Source organism: Phocoena sinus, chromosome 3 (assembly GCF_008692025.1).
Source record: "Phocoena sinus isolate mPhoSin1 chromosome 3, mPhoSin1.pri, whole genome shotgun sequence".
Taxonomy (NCBI): Eukaryota; Metazoa; Chordata; class Mammalia; order Artiodactyla; family Phocoenidae; genus Phocoena; species Phocoena sinus.
The window spans coordinates 65,335,811-65,357,213 of NC_045765.1; the positions used below are offsets into that span (position 1 = coordinate 65,335,811).

At 37.4% G+C, this 21,403-nt stretch overlaps 1 protein-coding gene and 1 pseudogene across 1 annotated transcript in view; both read right to left on the bottom strand.

The window, feature by feature from the left end:
- Positions 1-11,949: 11,949 nt before the first annotated feature.
- LOC116751041 lies at positions 11,950-14,213 on the bottom strand (annotated as a pseudogene).
- Positions 14,214-14,959: 746 nt separating this feature from the next.
- Positions 14,960-21,403, bottom strand: part of SLC27A6 (solute carrier family 27 member 6) — a 64,572-nt gene continuing 58,128 nt past the window's right edge. Inside the window, exons 9-11 of the mRNA XM_032625047.1 lie at positions 20,735-20,832; positions 19,447-19,577; positions 14,960-15,535 (exon numbers count right to left, since the gene is read on the bottom strand). Coding sequence (XP_032480938.1) covers positions 15,359-15,535; positions 19,447-19,577; positions 20,735-20,832 — 406 coding nt within the window. The 3' untranslated portion in view covers positions 14,960-15,358. The remainder of the gene's footprint in view (positions 15,536-19,446; positions 19,578-20,734; positions 20,833-21,403) is intronic.

The following is a 21,403-nucleotide window of genomic DNA, read 5'->3' on the forward strand; positions in this document are numbered from 1 at the left end:
TCTCTTTCATGTTTCCTCCCCACTCTCTCCCACCCCTTTCAGTCTCTTCTCTTTCCTGTCCTTCCTTTTATATAGTCAAATATCTTTCTTTATCTTTCCATTTTGATTTGCAAATTTTGAGTTATAGTTGGAAAGGCCTTTGCCTGTCCAGTGTTATAAAGGAATTGGTCCATATTTTCTTTCAGTGTTTCACATTTAAATATTTCAAGTGCTTAGAGGTTATCCTCATATACAGTGTGGGGTATGAATTTATCTTTTCCAGATGGCAATCTTGTTGTTTCAAGAAGATTTATTTAAAATTTCATCTTTGTCCTATTGCTGTCATACTGTGTACTAAATTCTTGTCTTTGTTTCAAACTTTTGATCATTTTCCATTGGCCTACCTGTCTATTCATGAACCAGGGACACACTACTTTAATTGCTGAGAGTTGATAATATGTTTTATTTATTTATTTTTAAAATTAATTAATTTATTTTTGGCTGCATTGGGTTTTTGTTGCTGCATGCGGGCTTCTCATTGTGGTGGCTTCTCTCATTGTGGTGCACGGGCTCTAAGTGTGTGGGCTTCAGTAGTTGTGGCTCATTGGCTTCAGTAGTTGTGGCTTGCTGGCTTCAGTAGTTGTGGCTCACGGGCTCTAGAGCACAGGCTCAGTAATTGTGGCACATGGGCTTAGTTGCTCTATGGCATGTGGGTTCTTCTTGGACAAGGGATTGAACCCACGTCCCCTGCATTGGTAGGCAGATTCTTAACCACTGCGCCGCCAGGGAAGCCCTTATAATATGTTTTAATATGAGATATGACTCATTAGCCCTCATGGCTTTTCTATTTTCAAAATTATCTTAGATATTTTTCCACACATACTTTAAAATCACCTTGCCTAGTTCTAGAAAAGGGAAGACTTTTTAAACATGGAAAATAACAGAACATACTTATATACTGAGGAAAATAATCAAATAGAGAGGAGAGGTTAAATTCAGAGGAGAAAGGGACATAATCAGGAAGAATTCTTAAGTGGGGCAGAGAAGATGAGTTCCAGAACATATATAATAAGAATGGCTTTTGATAGTAAAAGGAACATTCATTTCATGGCTAGAAAAATGAAAGTAATTAGCATATAGACTTACATTTTTTGAATGCTATAAAAATGATGGTGTTCCCATATGGTGACTTATGTATTCTCAATTAAGTGTGAGGGGAGCTATCAGCTGAATGGAGTGGGGTGGATGAGGAATGGAAGATTGGGAAAGAATGAGGAAGTATTATATGGTGAAGAAAACATGAGAAACAAATTGGTTTAATGAAGATTGGGATTGACTGATGACATGAATTAGAGAGAGAAGGCTGTGAGCCCTTAGATGAAGTTTTCAGAGGATGAGGTGGCTGTACCAAAACATGAGGATGTTATAGCAAGATTGCAGGGTCCTCACAGGACCAGGAATCATAATAGTCCAGAATGGACCATGAGGTACACAGAGCATAACCTCTGGACCACAACATTTGGGGTATATGAGTATGTACAACCTCCACTTTAGTGGACCAAAGGGAAATGGTACCCTCCAGGGAAAGCCACATTTCCAATAAGGCAAATAGTTGGAAGGATGGGTTTGATAAGACATTGAGGGTTTATAGGTGATTTGGTATGCACAGATCTGGGTTCTAAGAGGGCCTAGAGGAAACTCTGGGCAGCAGGGAGAGTTAGAGAATGAAAATAAAGAAATGGAACACAATACATAGCCAGAGCTCAGAATCTTAGGGGAGTTGTTAAAATGCAAGTTCCCAGGACCTATATCCAACAGAATTTCTGATTCAGTAGAGTTGGGTAGCACCTGAGAATCTGAATATTAAAAGATGCAAAAATGATTGTTACTCACTCTGGCCTTGAGAACCATGTCTCTTGTTGGAGGCTGGGGACTGTGGCAATAAGAGCTTCCTGCAGTAGTTTGATGAAGAGGAGGAAGCATCACTCTTCACAAGGTCAGGTTGTGTTGACTGAGAAACGCAATCATACTTTCACTCTCTCACCTCACTGCTGAAATGTGACAGAGTACACAGCTGTATGGTAATCATACAGCTATGTCCCTGTCTCCAGAAGGATGTGAGTCAAATAGTTTACATAGACTAAATGTCAGATTAAATCAAGAGACCAAAATTCTGACTAAGGAAAAGACAATGAAAGCACTGCAAGAGGTTAGTAAACTCCATAAACAGTTTTAGTACTGCATTTTAACTTTGACTTTTAATTTGGTGAAGACATTGCCCAGAGCTTTCTGGTCTGAAAACTACAGTCTCAATAATAAATCCTTTCACTAGTAAAAATGCAGATGTAACAAACAATGAAAGATCATCAGGAATGTGGTTCAAACTTGATTTTTGTTACACATTTAAAATTTTACTTACAAATTTACTGATATGTAGGCAGAATTAACAGCCAGTGTTCTTCCTCAAGAAGATAACACTCAGTATGAAGCTTATAAAGAGTATCAGATGCTTTTTCCTCTTCTCTTGAACTATCTTAATTCATCTTAAATACGTCAAGAAGTGGTACAATCTACAGAGAAGTGAATTTTATTGAGAGAGAAAATGACAACCTAAAAATTATTTCTACTGAGAAAGGTTGAGTATCTTAAATTCCCCCCTGTAATAACACTTAATTCAATTCTCTGCTATCTGTCTTATGCTTTCCTTAAAGATGCCAAGATACTTAACTTTAAAATTGTCTTAAAAGCATACATAAGCAGTGTATGGCAGTTTTTCAATTCAAATGACACAGAGGTTAAGAGTAAAAAGTAAAAACCCACCCATTCCCCATCCAATTCTATACTTAATTAATTAGACTATCTGAAACTGTCCTTGTAAATATTTACACTTCTCAATGTATTTTTAACGAATGATAAATACCCTTTGTAACCTCCATTCTTACTGATATAACATGGAAATTATTCCATGTCAGCACATGCTGACTTTTCAGTCACTCTTTGTAATCATTGCAGAGCAACATAAAATATGGATTCTACTAATATTTATTTTACTTTTCTATATTTTAGGTTGTCTTCAATTCTTCAATTAATAATGTTGCCCTGAACAGAATATAATCTGACATAAATACTGGCTCACTATCAATAACTTTTTATTCCTAGAAGTAGAATTGTTGGGTCAAAGTTACATGCATTTTATATTCTGATAGGTACTATCCTCCAGAAAGTTGAACCCACTTATAGGTCCACCAACAATGCCTATAAGAGTTCTATTTTTAGTATGTTGCCAGAGCTAGACAGATCCAATCTTCTTAATTGTTCAAATCTCATTGGTAAAAAGTATCTCATCCTTATTTTTAAGTTACAGTTTCCTAATTTGTAATGAATCTTAAGATTTCTTTCCCCAGTGCTTCATAGACATCTATAATTTTTCCATTGAATTTCACATTCTCTATGCTATAATTATTATTTGCATTACATCTACACAGAGTATAAGCCCCCGAAACAGTATTACAAATTATGCTTTAAACAAAGAAATAATATTTTTTAAACAAGGAAATAACATAATCTTTTATATTTACCCACATATTAACCATTTTCAATATTCTTCATTCCTTCCTGAAGACAGGAGTTTCTACTTGCTCTTATTTTTCCTTGGTCTATAGAAGCTACCGTCGTATTTCTCCTAATACATGATTCCTGGTTATAAATTTTTTTATCTGAAACTTCTTTTATTTCATTTTCATCCTTAAAGAATACATTTCCAGCATATAGAATTCTGGCTTCAGTTATTTATCATTTTAAAAATATTATTCCATTTTCTTCTGTCTTTCATAGTTTCAATGAGAAGTCAGCCATAATTCAAACTGGTGGTTTATTCTTTTTTTTTTTTTTTAATTTTTATTTCTTTAGTTTTGGCTGTATTGAGTCTTGCTGTTGCACATGGGCTTTCTCTAGTTGCAGAGAGAGGGGGCTACTCTTCGTTGTGGTGCACAAGCTTCTCATTGTGGTGACTGCTCATTGCGGTGACTTCTCTTGTTGTGGAGCACGGGCTCTAGGTGCATGAGCTTTAGTAGTTGTGGCACGTGGGCTCAGTAGTTGTGGCTTGCAGGCTCTAGAGTACAGGCTCAGTAGCTGTGGTGCACGGGTTTCATTGCTCCATGGCATGTGGGATCTTCCCAGACCAGGGATCAAACCCATGTCCCCTGCATTGGCAGGAGAATTCTTAACCACTGTGCCCCCAGGGAAGTCCTTTATTATTATTTTTAATGTAACATGCTGTTTTATTTTCTAACGACTGTCAAGAATTTCTCTTTATCTGTAGTTTCCAGCAGCGTGATCATAATGTGCCTAGGTATGGTTTTCTTTGCATTTTTTCAGCTTCTGGTATACTGAAAAAATTTTATGTCTATTGCCAGGATTGCTTTCAAAAATAACCCTCAAACCCTCAAACCTGTGCTGTACAGTAGGTCCCTGTTGGTTATCTATTTTAAACATAGCAGTGTGTACAAGTCAACCCCAAACGCCCAATCTCCACTCGCATAACCATAAATTTGTTGTCTAAATTTGTGAGTCTGTTTCTGTTTTGTAAATAAGTTCAATTTGTATCATTTTTTTAGATTCTGCATATAAATGGTATCATATGATATTTGTCTTTGTCTGATATACTTAACTTAGTATGATAATCTCCAGGTTCATCCATGTTGCTGCAAGTGGCACTATTTCATTCTTCTTAACGGCTAATATTCTACTGTATATAAGTACCACATCTTCTTTATTGATTCATCTGTTAATGGACATTTAGGTTGCTTCCATGTCTTGGCTATTGTAAACAATGCTGCAATGAACATTGGGGTGTGTGTATACTTTTGAACAATGGTTTTCTCTGGATATATACTCAGGAGTGGGATTGCTGGATCATATGGTAGCTCTATTTTAGTTTCTTAAGGAACCCCCCTACTGTTCTCCATAGTGGCTGTATTACTTTACATTCCCACCAACAGTGAAGGAGGGGTCCCTTTCTCCACACCCTCTCCAGCATTTATTGTTTGCAGACTTTTTTTTTTTTTTTTTTTGCTGTATGCAGGCCTCTCACTGCCGTGGCCTCTCCTGTCGCGGAGCACAGGCTCGGGACGCGTAGGCTCAGCGGCCATGGCTCACGGGCCCAGCCACTCCGCAGCATGTGGGATCCTCCCAAACTGGGGCACAAACCCGTATCCCCAGCATCGGCAGGCAGACTCCCAACCACTGCGCCACCAGGAAAGCCCTGTTTGCATACTTTTTGATGATGGTCATTCTGACTGGTGTGAGGTGATATCTCATTGTCTTATTTATTTTTTTAAACATCTTTATTGGAGTATCTCATTGTCATTTTGGTTTGCATTTCTCTAACAATTAGTGATGTTGAGCATCTTTTCATGTGCCTCTTGGCCATCTGTATGTCATCTTTGGAGAAAAGTCTATTTAGATCTTCTGCGAAGTTTTTTTTGTGATATCGAGCCACATGAGTTATTTGTATATTTTGGAGATTAATCCCTTGTCGGTCGGATTGTTTGCAAGTATTTCCTCCCATTCTATGGGTTGCCTTTTTGTTTTGTTTATGGTTTCCTTTGCTGTGCAAAAGATTTTGAGTTTAATTAGGTCCCATTTGTATATTTTTGTTTTTATTTCCATTACTCTAGGAGGTGGATCAGAAAAGATCTTGCTGTGATTTACGTCAAAGAGTGTTCTTCCTATGTTTTCCTCTAAGAGTTTTAGAGTGTTCAGTCTTACATTTAGGTCTTTAATCCATTTTGTGTTTATTTTTTGTGTATGGTGTTAAAGAATGTTCTAATTTTTTAATATGTAGCTGTCCAGTTTTTCCAGCACCATTTATTGAAGAGACTGTCTTTTCTCCATTTTATAGTCTTGCCTCCTTTGTTGTAGATTAATTGACCATAGGTGCATGGGTTTATTTCTGGGCTTTCTATCCTGTTCCATTGATCTGTATTTCTGTTTTTGTGCCAGTATCATACTGTTTTGATGATGGTAGCTTTGTAGTATAGTCTGAAGTCAGGGAGCCTGATTCCTCCAGCTGTTTTTCTTTCTCAAGATTGCTTTGGATATTTGGGGTCTTTTGTGTTGCCATACACATTTTAAGATTTTATGTTGTTGTTGATCTAGTTCTGTGAAAAATGCCACTGGTAATTTGATAGGCATTGCATTGCATCTGTAGATTGCTTTGGGTAGTATAGTCATTTTGACAATATTGATTCTTCCAATCCAAGAACATGGTATTTCTTTCCATCTGTTTGTGTCATCTTCTATTTCTTTCATCAGCATCTTACAGTTTTCAGAGTACAGGTCTTTTGCCTCCTTAGGTAGGTTTATTCCTAGGTATTTTATTTTTTTGATGTGATAATAAATGGGATTGTTTCTTTAATTTTTCTTTCTGATCTTTTGTTGTTAGTGTATAGAAATGCAACAGATTTCTGTGCATTTATTTTGTATCCTGCAACTTTATTGTATTCATTCATGAGCTCTATTACTTTTCTGGTAGCATCTTTAGGATTTTCTATGTATAGTATCAGGTCATCTGCAAACAGTGACAGTTTTACTTCTTCTTTTCTGATTTGGATTCCTTTTATTTCTTTTCCTTCTCTGATTGCCGTGGCTAGGACTTCCAAAACTATGTTGAATAAGAGTGGCGAGAGTGGACATCCTTGTCTTCTTCCTGATCTTAGTGGAAATGCTTTCAGTTTTTCACCATTGAGTATGATGTTTGCTGTGGGTTTGTCATATATGGCCTTTATTATGTTGAGGTAGGTTCTCTCTATGCCCACTTTCAGGAGAGTTTTTACCATAAATGGGTGTTGAATTTTGTCCAAAGCTTTTTCTGCATTTATTGAGATGATCATATGGTTTTTATTCTTCAATTTGTTAATATGGTGTATCACATTGATTGATCTGTGTATATTAAAAAATCCTTGCATTCCTGGGATACATCCCACTTGATCATGGTGTATGATCCTTTTAATATGTTGTTGGATTCTGTTTGCTAGTATTTTGTTCAGGGTTTTTGTATCTATGTTCATCAGTGATATCGGTCTATAATTTTCATTTTTTGTGATATCTTTTTCTGGTTTTGGTATCGGGTGATGGTGGCCTCATAAAACGAGTTTGAGAGTGCTCCTCTGCAATTTTTTGGAATAGTTTCAGAAGTCTATGTGTTGACTCTTCTCTGATTGTTTGATAGAATTTGCCTGTGAAGCCATGTGGTCTTGGACTTTATTTTGTTGCAAGTTTTTTAATCACAGTTTCAATTTCAGTACTTGTGATTGGCCTGTTCACATTTTCTATTTCTACATAGTTCAGTCTTGGAAGATTGTACCTTTCTAAGAATTTGTCCATTTCTTCTAGGTTGTCCATTTTATTGGCATATAGTTGCTTGTAGTAGTCTCTTATAATCCTCTTGATGAGTCTGGCTAAAGGTTTATCAATTTTATCTTTTCATAGAACAAGCTTTTGGTTTCATTTTTCTTTTCTATTATTTTCTTCATCTATATTTCATTTATTTCTGCTGTGATCTTTATGATTTCTTTCCTTCTACTAGCTATGGGTTTTGTTTGTTCTTCTTTCTCTATTTGCTTTAGGTGTAATGTTAGGTTGTTTGAGATTTTTCTTTTCCTGAGGTAAGACTATATTACTATAAACTTCCCTCTTAGAACTGATTTGCTGCATCCCATAGGTTTTTTTTTTTTTTTTTTTTTTTTTTTTTTTTTTTTTTTTTTTATGCGTTATGCGGGCCTCTCACTGTTGTGGCCTCTCCCGTTGCGGAGGACAGGCTCCGGACGCGCAGGCTCAGCGGCCATGGCTCACGGGCCCAGCCGCTCCGCGGCATGTGGGATCTTCCCAGACCGGGGCACGAACCCGTGTCCCCTGCATCGGCAGGCGGACTCTCAACCACTGCGCCACCAGGGAAGCCCTCCCATAGGTTTTTGATCATTGTGCCTTCATTTTCATCTGTCTCTAGGTATTTTCTGATTTCCTCTTTGATTTTTTCGGTGATCCATTGGTTGTTTAGTAGCATATTGTTTAGCCTCCACGTGTTTGTGTTTTTTACAGTTTTTTTTTTTCTTGTAGTTGATTTCTAATCTCATAGCCTTATGGTAGGAAAAGATGCTTGATATGATTTCAATTTTCTTAAATTTACTGAGGCTTGCTTTGTGGACCAGCATTTGATCAATCCTGGATAATGTTCCATATGCACTTAAGCAGAATATGTTTTCTGCTTTTGGATGGAATGCTCTTTAAATAACAATTAATTCCATTTGGTCTAAAGTGTCATTTAAGGCTTGTGTTTCCTTATTGATTTTCTGTCTGGATGAGATGTCCACTGATTTAACTGGGGTGTTAAAACTCCCCCACTATTATTGTGCTGCTGTCATTTTGTCCTTTTATGGCTGTTAGTATCTGCCTTATGTATTGAGGCACTCTTATGTTGGGTGCCTATATATTAACAATTGTTATAGCTTGATCCCTTGATCATTATGTAATTTCCTTCTTTGTCTCTTGTAACAGTCTTTATTTTCAAATCTATTTTGTCTGATATGAGTATTGCTATTCCAGCTTTCTTTTGGTTTCCATTTGCATGGAAGACCTTTCTCCATCCCCTCACTTTCAGTTTGGATGTGTCCCTAGATCTAAAGTGGGTCTCTTGTAGACAGTGTACAAAATAAGACTGGTCTTATATTTTGTATCCATTCAGCCAGTCTACATCTCTTGGTTGGAGCATTTAATCCATGTATATTTAAGGTAATTATCGATATGTATGTTCTTATTGCCATTTTGTTAATTGTTTTGGGTGTGTTTTTATAGGTCTTTTTTCTTCCCTTCCTCTTTCGTTCTCTTCTCTTGTGATCTGATGACTAACTTTAGTGTTGTGTTTGGATTCCCTTTTATTTTGTGTGTGTGCATCCATTATAGATTTTCGGTTTGCAGTTACCATGAGGTTTTGATGTGGCCATCTATATATAAACAAGATTGTTTTCAGTTGCTGGTCTTTTAATTTCAAGTGCATTTCCAATATCCTGCGTTGTGCTTTCCTCATCTCACAATTGCTTATTTTGATATCATATTTGTGTGTGAATGATTTTCTACCTTTATTGTATGGTTGGCTTTACCAGTGAGCTTTTCTATTCATAATTTTCTTGTTTCTAGTTGGGGCCTTTTCTTTTTCACATAGAGAATTTCCTTTAGTATTTGTTGCAAAACTGGTCTGGTGGTGCTGAATTCTGTTAGCTTTTGCTTGTCTGTAAAGCTTTTGATCTCTCTGTCAAATCTGAATGAGAGCCTTGCTGGGTAGAGTATTCTTGGCTGTAGATTCTACCCCTTCATCACTTTATATTGTGCTGTTCCCTACTGGCGTGCAGAGTTTCTGCTGAGAAATTAGCCAATAACCTTATGGGAGTTCCCTTGTATGTTAATTTTGCTTTTCCCTTATTGCTTTCAATATTTTTTCTTTGTCTTTATTTTTTGTCAGTTCGATTACTATGTGTCTCAGTGTGTTCCTCCTTGGGTTTATCCTGCCTGGGACTCTCTCTGGACTTGGGTGGCTGTTTCCTTTCCCATGTTAGGGAAGTTTTCAGTTATTATCTCTTTAAATATTTTCTCAGGTCCTTTCTCCCACTCTTCTCCTTCTGGGACCCCTATCATGCAATTGTTGGTGTGTTTATCCCAGATATCTCTTAGACTGTCTCCATTTCTTTTCATTCTTTTTGCTTTATTCTGTTCCATGGAGTGAATTCCCCCATTCTGTCTTCCAGCTCACTTATCCATTCTTCTGCCTCAGTTAATCTGCTTTTGATTCCTTCTAGTGCATTTTTCATTTCAGTTATTGTATTGTTCATCTGTTTGTTTGTTCTTTAGTTGTTTTAGGTCTTTGTTAAACATTTCTTATATTTTCTCTTATCTGTGCCTCTATCTTTTTCTGAGATCTTGGATCATCTTCAGTATCATTACTTTGTATTCTTTTTCCAGTAGATTGCCTATCTCCACTTCACTTAGTTGTTCTTCTGGAGTTTTATCTTGTTCCTTCATCTGGGATATATTCCTCTGCTGTCTCATTTTGTCTGGCTTTCTGTGATTGTGGTTTCCATTATGCAGGCTGCAAGGTTGTAGTTTGTCTTCCCCTAGTGGATGAGGCTGTCTAAGAGGCTTGTGCAGGCTTCCATTTGGGAGGGACTGGTTCCTGCCCACTGGTAGGTGGAGTTGGGTCTTATCCCTCTGGTGGGCAGGGCCAAGTCATGGAGTGTGTTTATCAGGTAGCTGTGTGCTCAGGAACACTTTAAGCAGCCTGTCTGCTGATGGGTGGGGCTGTGTTCTTGCCCTGTTGGTTGTTTGGCCTGAAGTGTCCCAACACTGGAGCCTACAGGCTATTGTGTTGGGCTAGGTCTTGCTGAGAAAATGGTGGCCTCTGAGAGGGCTCACACCAGTGAGTATTCCCCAGAATTACTGCTGCCAGTGTCCTTGTCCCTGCAGCTAACCACAGCCACCCCCCCACTTCCACAGGAGACCCTCCAGTACTACCAGGTAGGTCTGGCCCTGTCTCTTATGAGTTCACTGCTTTTATCCCTGGGTTTTGGTACATATGAGACCCTGTGTGGACCCTCCAAGAGTGGAGTTTCTGTTTACCCCAGTCCTGTGGAATCCCTGTGATCTAACCCTGCTGGACTTCAAAGCCAGATTCTCTGGGGGTTCCTCCTCCAATTGCCAGACCCCCAGGCTAGGGAGCCTGACATGTGGCTCAGAACTTTTACTCCTGTGGGAGAACTTCTATGGTATAATTATTTTCCAGTTTGTGATCATCCACCTGGCATGTATGGAATTTGATTTTATCATGATTGCACCCCTCTTACAGTCTCATTGTAGTTTCTCCTTTGTCTTTGGATGTAGGGTATCTTTTTTTGGTAGGTTCCAGTGTCTTTTGTTGATGGTTTTCAGCAGTTAAATTTGATTTTGGTGTTTCTGCAAGAAGAGGTGAGCTTGTGTCCTTCTACTCCACAATCTTGTCTCCCAATCTAGTCTCCAGAGATTTTAAAGAGCTATGAATTAGTAAAAAAAGTTCATTCAGAGTTATAGCATTTTAATCTAAATTAAAAATATAAAGGCAAAACAGTTTTTTAATGGGAAAGGTAAAGAAGAGCCAGATCATCAATATAAAAATTAAATGCCAATTTCTTCATCTACTTAATACTTTTTTAATAAAGACAATTAATCCATTCTCATTTATATAGTGGTAACATGGATATCCTTAGATTTAACTTTTTCTATTTCTATTCATTTAAAAAATTTCTTTCTCTTAAAATTACAGATTTTTGCAAAACGGATATTATTTCTCTTTCATTTTTTTTTCATTTGAAAGTGTGACCTTTTATTTCTATGCTACTTATGGTTAATATTTACATTTAAAAACTGTTTTAACTTTATAACACATGTTTTCCTAACAATGACAAAAAGGAACTATCTGCAACTTCTCTTCCCACCAAAATAAACTTTTTAGCATGTGGAGGCAACATGACGCAAAGTCAACTTTCCTTCTGGTTGTACAGAGAATTAGGTTTATGGGCAAAGGAGTTTGCTGCTGGGTCCTACTCTACTTCTTCCTTTTTTTTTCATATTAACAACTTACTTTTTATTTTTGAATATCACAAACTTCAATCAGAATACTTTAAAAAATATTATTCTGCATGCGCTTAACAAATTTGACAAAGGGCAAGGATCCAGTTGACTTGTATTATGCTATGAAGTTTGAATTGAACAGCCAATTCACATATATTTAAAACTGTTAAGTACAGGTAGCCATGAACACTTCACTGCATTAATCTGACAGCATCCTACCTCTAGGCACACGTTCATGTAACACTACTAGCAATTACCCTGAAGCAGAGGCAAAATGGAGATGGAGGAATTGCCCCACAAAGCAAGTTTAAGGGATTAAACAGCGTCATCATCACTACTGAGGACAAAGCTGCTGCCTGTGGACAGGGGCCCTTCCTCCTTAACATTACCTAAACCACCTGCAGTCCCTCTCTCATCAGAATCTTCAAATAACTTGTCACTGGAATTGTCATCAAACAACTTCTCATTGGAATCTTCATCTTTGAACATCTTTTCATCTATGTCTTCATCTTCCTTTACATCTACATCTTCCTCATCTTCGTTTCCATCTGAATCTTCAAACACCTTTTCATCTGCATCATCTTCTTCATTCTTTTCATTTGCATCTCCCAGCCCCTTTTCTTATGCATCTTCTTTGTCCTCTTTTTCATCCGACTCATCGTCAAATACTTTTTCATATGTTTCTTCCTTCTCATCTGACTCTTTGTCAAATTCCTTCTCAGAGCCTTCTTCATCACACTTTCCTGGAGCTGTCATCTTTGAATTCTGGTTTTTCAGAGTCATTTTCTTCTAACTCTTCTTCAGAAACGTTTTCATTAAATTCCTTTTCAGAGCCCTCTTCCTCAAAACATTTCTCAAGGCCGTTCTCTTTTAACTCTTTTTCGGAGTCATCTTCAAATTGCTTTTCTGAGCACTCTTCAGACCCTTGTTCTGAGCTGCTGTCTTCAGCTGCCTTTTGGGGGCTGGCCTCCTCCTCAGACTCCTGCTCAAGGCCATTCTCATCAGGATCCGTTTTGGGTCTCTTCTTTTTGGACTCTCATTCAGGGCCATTCTCTTTTGACTCTTTTTTAGGACTACCCTCTTCATGCTACATCTCGGGGCTGCCTTCTCTGGACTCTCCATTGGAGAAGTCTTCACACTCTCTTTTGGGACAGCCTTCCTCAAAGTCTCTTTTGAGGCAGCTCTCTTCAGATTCTTTTTGGGGACAGCCTTCTTCAGCCTCTTTTTCAGGGCCACTTCTTTTAGCATCTTTTTCAGAAGCAGCTTCTTCATCTTCTCCCCATCTTCTGTTTTTTCAAACTTCTTTTCATCTATAAGTTCTTCAAATGCCATTTCAGTTGCAGCTTCTTGAACATTCATTTGAGATGTGCCAGGGTGCTCTGAAAAATGCCTAACTCTAGAAGGCCCCACCCTTCTAGAGCACAGAAGGAATTTGAAAGCTGAAGGCCTCTGTTGGCCTCGGGAGTGTTGAGGAAAGCCTCCCATCCTCTCAGCCTTTCCTCCCTTTCTCTTGTGGTCTCCTCCACCTGATAATCTGTAGTCCCATCACACACTTGGGCAGTGATTTGATGGCCACCAAACCACATTCCATTGAGGGTTTGAACACAATAACCAACTTCCTCCGGGTCCCTATAGGACACAGGCCACACCATGAGGGTGCCTATCAAAGAGAAGGAGCTTCCTAATTTGTCCAAACTTTGAACACTCTACTTGAAGGTCTTCTCTGATCTTGTTTGCCACCAGTGGATCATGCTCAAAATCCATACGATGGAACATATTTTTGATGATGACAACTTGCTTGTGGTGTATTCAGGCTGGGCCAGCTCTTCTCTCAGGTCTCCAATCCAACTGCTTTTGTTGCATAGACAACCTTTTCTTGTAGTCTTTGCACTTCTTCTTATTCTTTGAGGTGTCATATTCCCCTTTCAGTTGAAACTTTGCCACCTCCATATGTAATTTGTAGTCTCTAATTTCATCTTCATCCAAAAGTTTTAATGCGAGATCCACAGATTCTCTCTTCAAATAACAGCAAAGTCCATCTCCTTTAAGATTTCCTTGATTATCTTTGTAAAGCTTGACCTTAAATTCTTGTTTGAAGATCTCTCATAATAATGCACAACTTGGACATGAGCTGTATAAATTCATCCACTATAATGTCTGGAGGCAAATCAGACACATATACATTTGTATTTCTGTCTTCAACATGAAACCATCCTGATTCAACCTTTCTCTTTTCTCCCCTCTTTTTGGGAAACTGGGTTTGGGAGTTTTTCTTTGCAGAGGTTCTTCTGTAGTCCTAGCACTGACATCTTGGACACTCGCAGTAGAACTAGATGCACCATCATTAGAAAATCCATAATTGGCCTGATATGTAGCAATAAAATCTTCAGTGATCTTGGGGAACCAAGCCTTCTTGTCCAGGTCCCATTCATACGGGTGTCAGTCGGCTGCTGCCCGAAAGAATTGGTTTCTCCATTGGGATCTTTCTGCGTATCACAGTCCTTGGTGTCTCCGTACAATTCTTGCATTCGCAACTGCTCATCAAACTCGTCATTCGCATCCAAGTTGTTGCCGTTCATGTTGACGACTTAGCCCAGGGGCAGGGTCCAGGCGAGCAAAGAGGCCAAGCTGACGCTGGTTCACCCTGCCAGGTCTTGCCGCCGCCGCTCGATCCAGAACACGGCAGGAGCACACACACGAGCTGCCGCCACCGATCAGGTCTGAGACGGCTGCGGCTCCCACGGCAACGTACAGAAACCACTTGAAAATGGAGGCCCACTTAGGCTGGTGCAGTCACCATTGTCCCCTACTCTGCTTCTTAGTCCAACTCCACCACCCCCTCCCATGGAAGTTAGCTCACTTTGGTAAGAGAGTCTCTTATATGTTTTTGGCTTGAGGCAAACACTGGAGGCTGCTGCTTCCACATGGAGATAAGTACCATTGTGCTTATTACACTATCCTTATGATACATTTCCCAGTTAACTACTCAAAAACTGTTCACACTCAAAGCCTTTATGCCTCTGATCTTAGTGTTAACACATGGGTCCTAGTCTAGTCTATTCTTTCCCTGTATTACTAGTGGTTCCTACAGCTCTGTTGGATTTTAGCATCAATTTGATCCCATTTATATATCTTCCCAAAATTCCTAAATGCTTTGGGCTTACCAGTTTTCGTGCTTTGTTGTTTCATATTTTTACATTTCTTCTAGCATCTTAATGTGATTTTAGGATAAGGGAGACAGGAGCACATACATTTAGTTAGTTACCTTCCTTTGAATGAGTATTTACAATTAAAAACATCAAAACAAAACTTCAAAACTCATATTAATAAAGATGGTTTTATTGAGTTATAGGAAAGGGCACATAAAAATCAAATATTTGATTAAAATTTAACCCTTTACTCAAAACTAGAAATTTAAAATATTAATAAGTAAAATTTTAGCAGATGTCTAAATTGTTAACCACTTATTAATTATTTAAAAACTTTAAGGCAGATATTTACTTATGCACTGAATCCCAAATAGGTAAAAAGAATAATCACCCAAAGTTTGTTATCAATTAAAACAAATTAAAGTTAGTACTTAATTAAAGAAAACTTGTTGCATGTTAAGGAAATATAGCACATGCTTAATGTCAGTTCCCTGTCCCCATTTCATATTAAAGAATCACATACTCTCCTTTCATTTCTCCTAAGCAGCATAGGAAAATCCCATATATAAAAAAGCTTAAAGTTTAATCTTCCCTAATACTATCTGATCATAAATTTCTTTGGTCAATGGAATGTATGATTTTTTCAACTTATCCATGAAGTAAAGTGGATCAGAAATTTTCAATGGACTAAATCCTTCTTCCACCAACCGAAACTTCTGTAGTTTGAATGTTCCTGTTGTTTCCATCTTTTCCTATAAAACAGTGACCAGGATTAGTGGAGTCAGTCAATATTATGTATAATATACAAATAAAATATTCAACAATATAGACTGTAATATTTAATGAAAGCATTTTTATATCCAGTGACCATCTCTATTTTCACTACTAATAATTTAATATTAGAAATTTTAAAATGCTCTTTAGAACATTTAAATCTTTACCTTGATTTTCCTGTGAGCTTCATTCAACATATAAGAATTATGAATATAGTTAATAACTGATTACAAATATGTCTAAAACATATAGGTTTATCTCTTCAATCCAATGTCAAGGCAATATTATGTACAAAGAATGCTACTAGACGGCAAGAAGATAAAAGCTACAAAAGACAGCAATCTATTCCATAAGGCAGAATACTGCAAGAACCAGAGGGGGTAAGGAATGATCTAAAACTTGGGTTCCCAAACTATGCACTGAGGTGCCTCATAGTACCTCAGTGAATTGACAGAGTCCCCACAGGATATTTAAAACTTTCAAGGTAAACCCAGTGACATCTGTTGTCACACTACCAACTACTTGGTCAAGGTAGTTCAGTTTCAATATTAGTTTATGATACCTTGTTTTCAATGATGTCATATCTTTGAGAAACAGGGTTTTTGGTGGTTGCTATGATAAAAAGCAAGTATAACCAAAAATCAAGGTGGAATATGGAATTAGTCTGGCCCTGTTCAGCACAATCTAATTCCAACATTTGAGGAGCTGTGCAATGCCCAACTTATATCTCCTTAATACATGTGGTTATTTAAATATGAAATAAAAGCATTTTTCTTTCCACTTATATGCATTATTTTTTCAAACAGCAACTAATTTATTAGACCTAAATAGTTATTTTGCTTTGCCCTAAGTACTGAATAAATGAATGTTTAGGTATTTGTTTTGGCCCAAGAGTGCCATGAATTAACTACTAAGACACTAAAGATGTTATGAACTGAGAAAGTTTAAGAATCTTTGCTTTAAGAAATTTAAAGGAGACAAGGATATTATCTCTGTGGTAGTTTCAGGCATAGGGAAGCAACCTTGTTTTAAGTCAGATGACATGCAGGGTCCATACAAGGTTCTAGGAATAGTTTGGCCATTTTTATGCATCCTTCTGAACGAATGCAACTAAGTCAACTTTTCTTTGAACCTTCTTCCCTGATCTCATCCTCTACCCAACACTGTCATCACAGAATGAGATGTAACTGTGTAAAAACACATATTCTTTTCTCTTTTTAAAAAATTAGTTCACATTATACAATTTGACAGTCTGCCTTCTTTAAAAAAAAAAATTAACCTGGTATGTTTCTCCAGGTTAGGTAATTTTCATCAAAATGGCACTTTTTAATGGTTTCATAGGATCTCATCTAATTATATATGTTAATTAACCTTACTCTTATTCTTGAACTTATATAGAGAATATTAAAAAATTTTACTACATAAGTAATAACACTTTATATATAACATTTGTTCATCTTTAATTATGTTCTAAGGGTAAATTTCTGGAAATGAAATTACTAAATCAAAATATATGCAAATTCTAAGAGCGTGATCACATATTTACCAAATTATTTTCAAGAGAGATGATAACAATTTGTGTTCCCAGAAGCAAAATGAAAGGACCAGTTTAATTTCATCTCAGCCATACTGAGTAATATCACATTTAAAAATTTTTTGTAAATTTATTGCTGAAAAGAATCCTTTTTAAATTTGTGCTAAACAGATCTTTAATAAGATAGTTGTCTTATTCATTTTGTCAGAAGTAACTTATATGTTTGCAGTGCTTATATCAGATCATTTATTATAATTCATTAAATAATTTTAGTGCCGGGGCTTCCCTCGTGGCACAGTGGTTGAGAATCTGCCTGCTAATGCAGGGGACACGGGTTCCAGCCCTGGTCTGAGAGGATCCCACATGCCGTGGAGCAGCTAGGCCTGTGAGCCACAACTGCTGAGCCTGCGCATCTGGAACAAGAGAGGCCGCGATAGTGAGAGGCCCGCGCACCGCGATGAAGAGTGGCCCCCACTTGCCACAACTAGAGAAAGCCCTCGCACAGAAATGAAGACCCAACACAGCAAAAATAAATAAATTAATTAATAAACTCCTACCCCCAACATCTTCTAAAAAAAAATAATAATACTTTTAGTGCCAACTAAGTGTCATTCATAGTGCTAACTATAGTAAATACTGTAATAAACATAACACTCATGGGCCAAGTTCTTTTAGGTGTTTAATGATCCTAAAATATTTTCTAAATTTGTACAAGATTGATTTAATCTTACAGAGGAGTCCTGTGACAAAATATTTCTTCTGCTTAACGACAGTGAATTTTAAGTTGCCCTTGGAGGAAAATGTTTAAAATATTATTTGATCCATCAACTTTCTACTCTACTAAGAATTAAAATCCATTCTTTCTGGGGCAAGATGGGAGGGGCAGGAGGGAACTGGGTGTGGTTATAAAAGGGTAATGTGAGGGAGCCTTGTGGTGGTGGAATTGTCCATATCTTGACTATGGTCATTGATACATGAAGCTACACAGGTAATAAAAATGTATAGAGCTTAATACACACATACACACAAATGAGTACAAGTAAAACAGAGGAAATTTTAATAAGATGAGTGGATTGTATCAATGTCAATATCCTGTTTGTAATCATTTACACAGGATCTCTCTGTATTATTTCTTACAAATGCATGTGAATCTACAATTATTTCAAAAATTTCAATTAAAACCATGTTACTTCTTTTTCATATTTAGCTACCTTTATTATTTCAGAGGACTGCTATGAAAATAATGAGACAATATATGTAAAAGCTCTTAAAATATTATGTAAATGTAATATGTATTTATGACAGTTTAGATGATGTGTCTCATTGGCCAAGCAGTGACTTGGCCACAAGGATTACCCAGCAAATGCTTTAAAAAAGAATATTAAGTCAGCTATTGCTCTATCAGGGATGTAACAGTGATATGACAAACATATCCAGAAAAGTTCTATGTGATTGGATGTTAAGAGATGATGAGGGCTAGCTTTGGGAAATTATATTTGAGGCACAATATTAAATGAATAAATAGCTGGATAAATGAGAAGGCAGAGTTACCCAGGAGCTGAGAAATTTCGTTTCCTTTTTATTGGACTTTACTCTAGCAGCCTAACAAGAGAAAGCCCACCTCTCAAAACCAGTGAGTTCAGAATTCCTGCAAAATATAAGGTCCCCGAAGGAGACTGGACAGAATGAAGATAAAAAATTAAAGGCAGGGGCTTCCCTGGTGGTGCAGTGCTTGAGAGTCCGCCTGCTGATGCAGGGGACATGGGTTCGTGCCCCGGTCCGGGAAGATCCCACATGCCGCAGAGCGGCTGGGCCCATGAGCCATGGCTGCTGAGCCTGCATGTCCGGAGCCTGTGTTCCACAACGGGAAAGGCCACAACAGTGAGAGGCCTGCGTACCGCAAAAACAAACAAACCAAAAAAACAAACAAAAAATTAAAGGCAAAATTGCTTAAAGCCAATTGCCCTGAGGGTCTACACACATCCTGCAGACACTTTGATGTCAGCTTGGTGGAACCTAATTTTAGGTACACAGCACCAAATGTCTTCACAAAGCATGAAGGCATGTGTAAGATATGGGTTTGGCTTGCCACCATCACTGGGACCCTCATCTATCTGATTGAAGAGGAGGAGAGCAACAAGTAGGACAACGACAAAGACTTCCTAGCATTTTATTGTCCTCCCTTCTATAATTAGGCTTCAAATATGGCATAAATTAGCATCCCAATGCTTTTCATTGTTCTTGAAATTTTCTAATAAAAATAAAATGCACCTATTATCTAAGCGGTAAATATTATTTTATAACTAAACCATCTCCAGATTCCTGGTCTTAAATTTTATGGGTAGGTAAAATTACCTGAATTCTTAAAAATTGTGGGCAGGCATAAGCTGGTAAAAATGTTACAACTTGTTCATAAACTTTTTCCAAGTCTAAAGACATATTTGGTTTTAAAGTTATAGAAGCCATTCCTGCTTTTCCTTCATAATCTGAAAAAAAAGTTTGTAATAGCATCAGTTTTACAAGTGGTAGGTGAACTTTTTAAAAAATCCAGTTAATTACACACTAATTGTTACAAATATAGACATTACATCTATTGCAGCAATAACAATGCAACAGTAGCATAAATGAGTGGGTCTTTCCGAGCATATGATCTACTCCCTAGAAATGATTTAGGAGAAAGGAAGTACAGAGTCTATGTTTAATTGTTTACACTACAGAAACGAAATAGATGGAATAGAAAACACCATAAGTGACCCATAATATGCATCCTGCCACTATTATTATAAAATATTAAGAGGAAACATTTTTTAAGGCAAATATATTTTAGAGAAATGTCCATGTTAAGCATCAATGCAAAAAATAAAGGGTATTATTCAATATATTCAAGTTAAGAAACTAGAGGCAGGTATTTCCACAACTAATTCCACAGATCGCTGTTTATCATGCCACCTTTTTTCCAGGGATTTGGAATCTCTTGTAGCATTTTCCCAGCACCCAGTGCCTGTCTATTAGAGTTAATATCCTCTTTCTTTGCCCCCCTATCCAAACATTCTCACACTCAGTGTCCCCTGCACCTACAAACATTAATTGGAAAATACTGTCATTTGTTTAAAAAAAAAAAAGGCAGTAAAGGGGAATAGCTGTCCTGTGATTTCAAGTTGGTCACTTTTCTTTGCCATTTTCACCAACGTGAGACAATCCTCATAGGCATACTTATAACGATAAATGAGGCCAACCACATTTTAAAATAATTTCTGAAAAAGATTCAACTTAACTACAAGTCAGTGTTATTAAACATTTAAATTAGAACATGTTCCTATTTAGTGGTATGTATAAACTCTAGTCATCAAGAGAAAAATAATAGACCATTGAAAAGCTGTAAATATTCTAGCAGTGAGTCACTGATCAGAGTTTTCAAGATCTGCTTAGAAATACACACATACATTAAAATGCAGTGGGTACCTTTCCCCTGGTGTGACCATGAAGTTTGCTAGCTTGGTCTAGGGCATTACTTGCCAAGCCAAAACTAAGATATTTATTTTAATATGTGAAAAATGAAATGCTGAGTTAATAAAATTGTTGCAAAGTGAAAGGAAAGTGGCACATTCTGAGAACCATTTCCAAACCTGAAACATATTCATACCTGGTACAGCCACACCATAGACATTTGTGTCCTGTATGAAATCCAACATTCCAACAATATCGGCAACCTCTGTGGTTGCAACATTTTCCCCTTTCCATCTAAACAAAAAACAAGTTCCAGTTAGTTACCTATACTTGAAGAATGAGGTGCCCAGCTTTAAGTTTTAGTGTCTTGCATTTGGCTCTGTGCAAGCACCTAATAATAAAAAATAATGGCAGTTTTCAAAATGAAAAACATTTCTAAGGAAGAACTTTTTTGAGAAGTCAACAAAGTCGGTATCTGTTTTTTTTTTTTTTTTTTTTTTTTTTTTTTTTTTTTTTTTTTTGTGGTACGCGGGCCTCTCACTGCTGTGGCCTCTCCCGTTGCGGAGCACAGGCTCCGGACGCGCAGGCTCAGCGGCCATGGCTCACGGGCCCAGCCGCTCCGCGGCATGTGGGATCCTCCCGGACCAGCGCACGAACCCGCGTCCCCTGCATCGGCAGGCGGACTCTCAACCACTGCGCCACCAGGGAAGCCCGGTATCTGTTTTTTATTTAAAATTACATCAGTATCTGTTTTTTATTTACAATTACATTATCAGTGTCTCATTGGTATCAACTGCTACTGTAAAAGGGTTTTTTTTAATATGTCATAAAAAATAAGATAACAACAAATCCCTCTTTGTTTTGT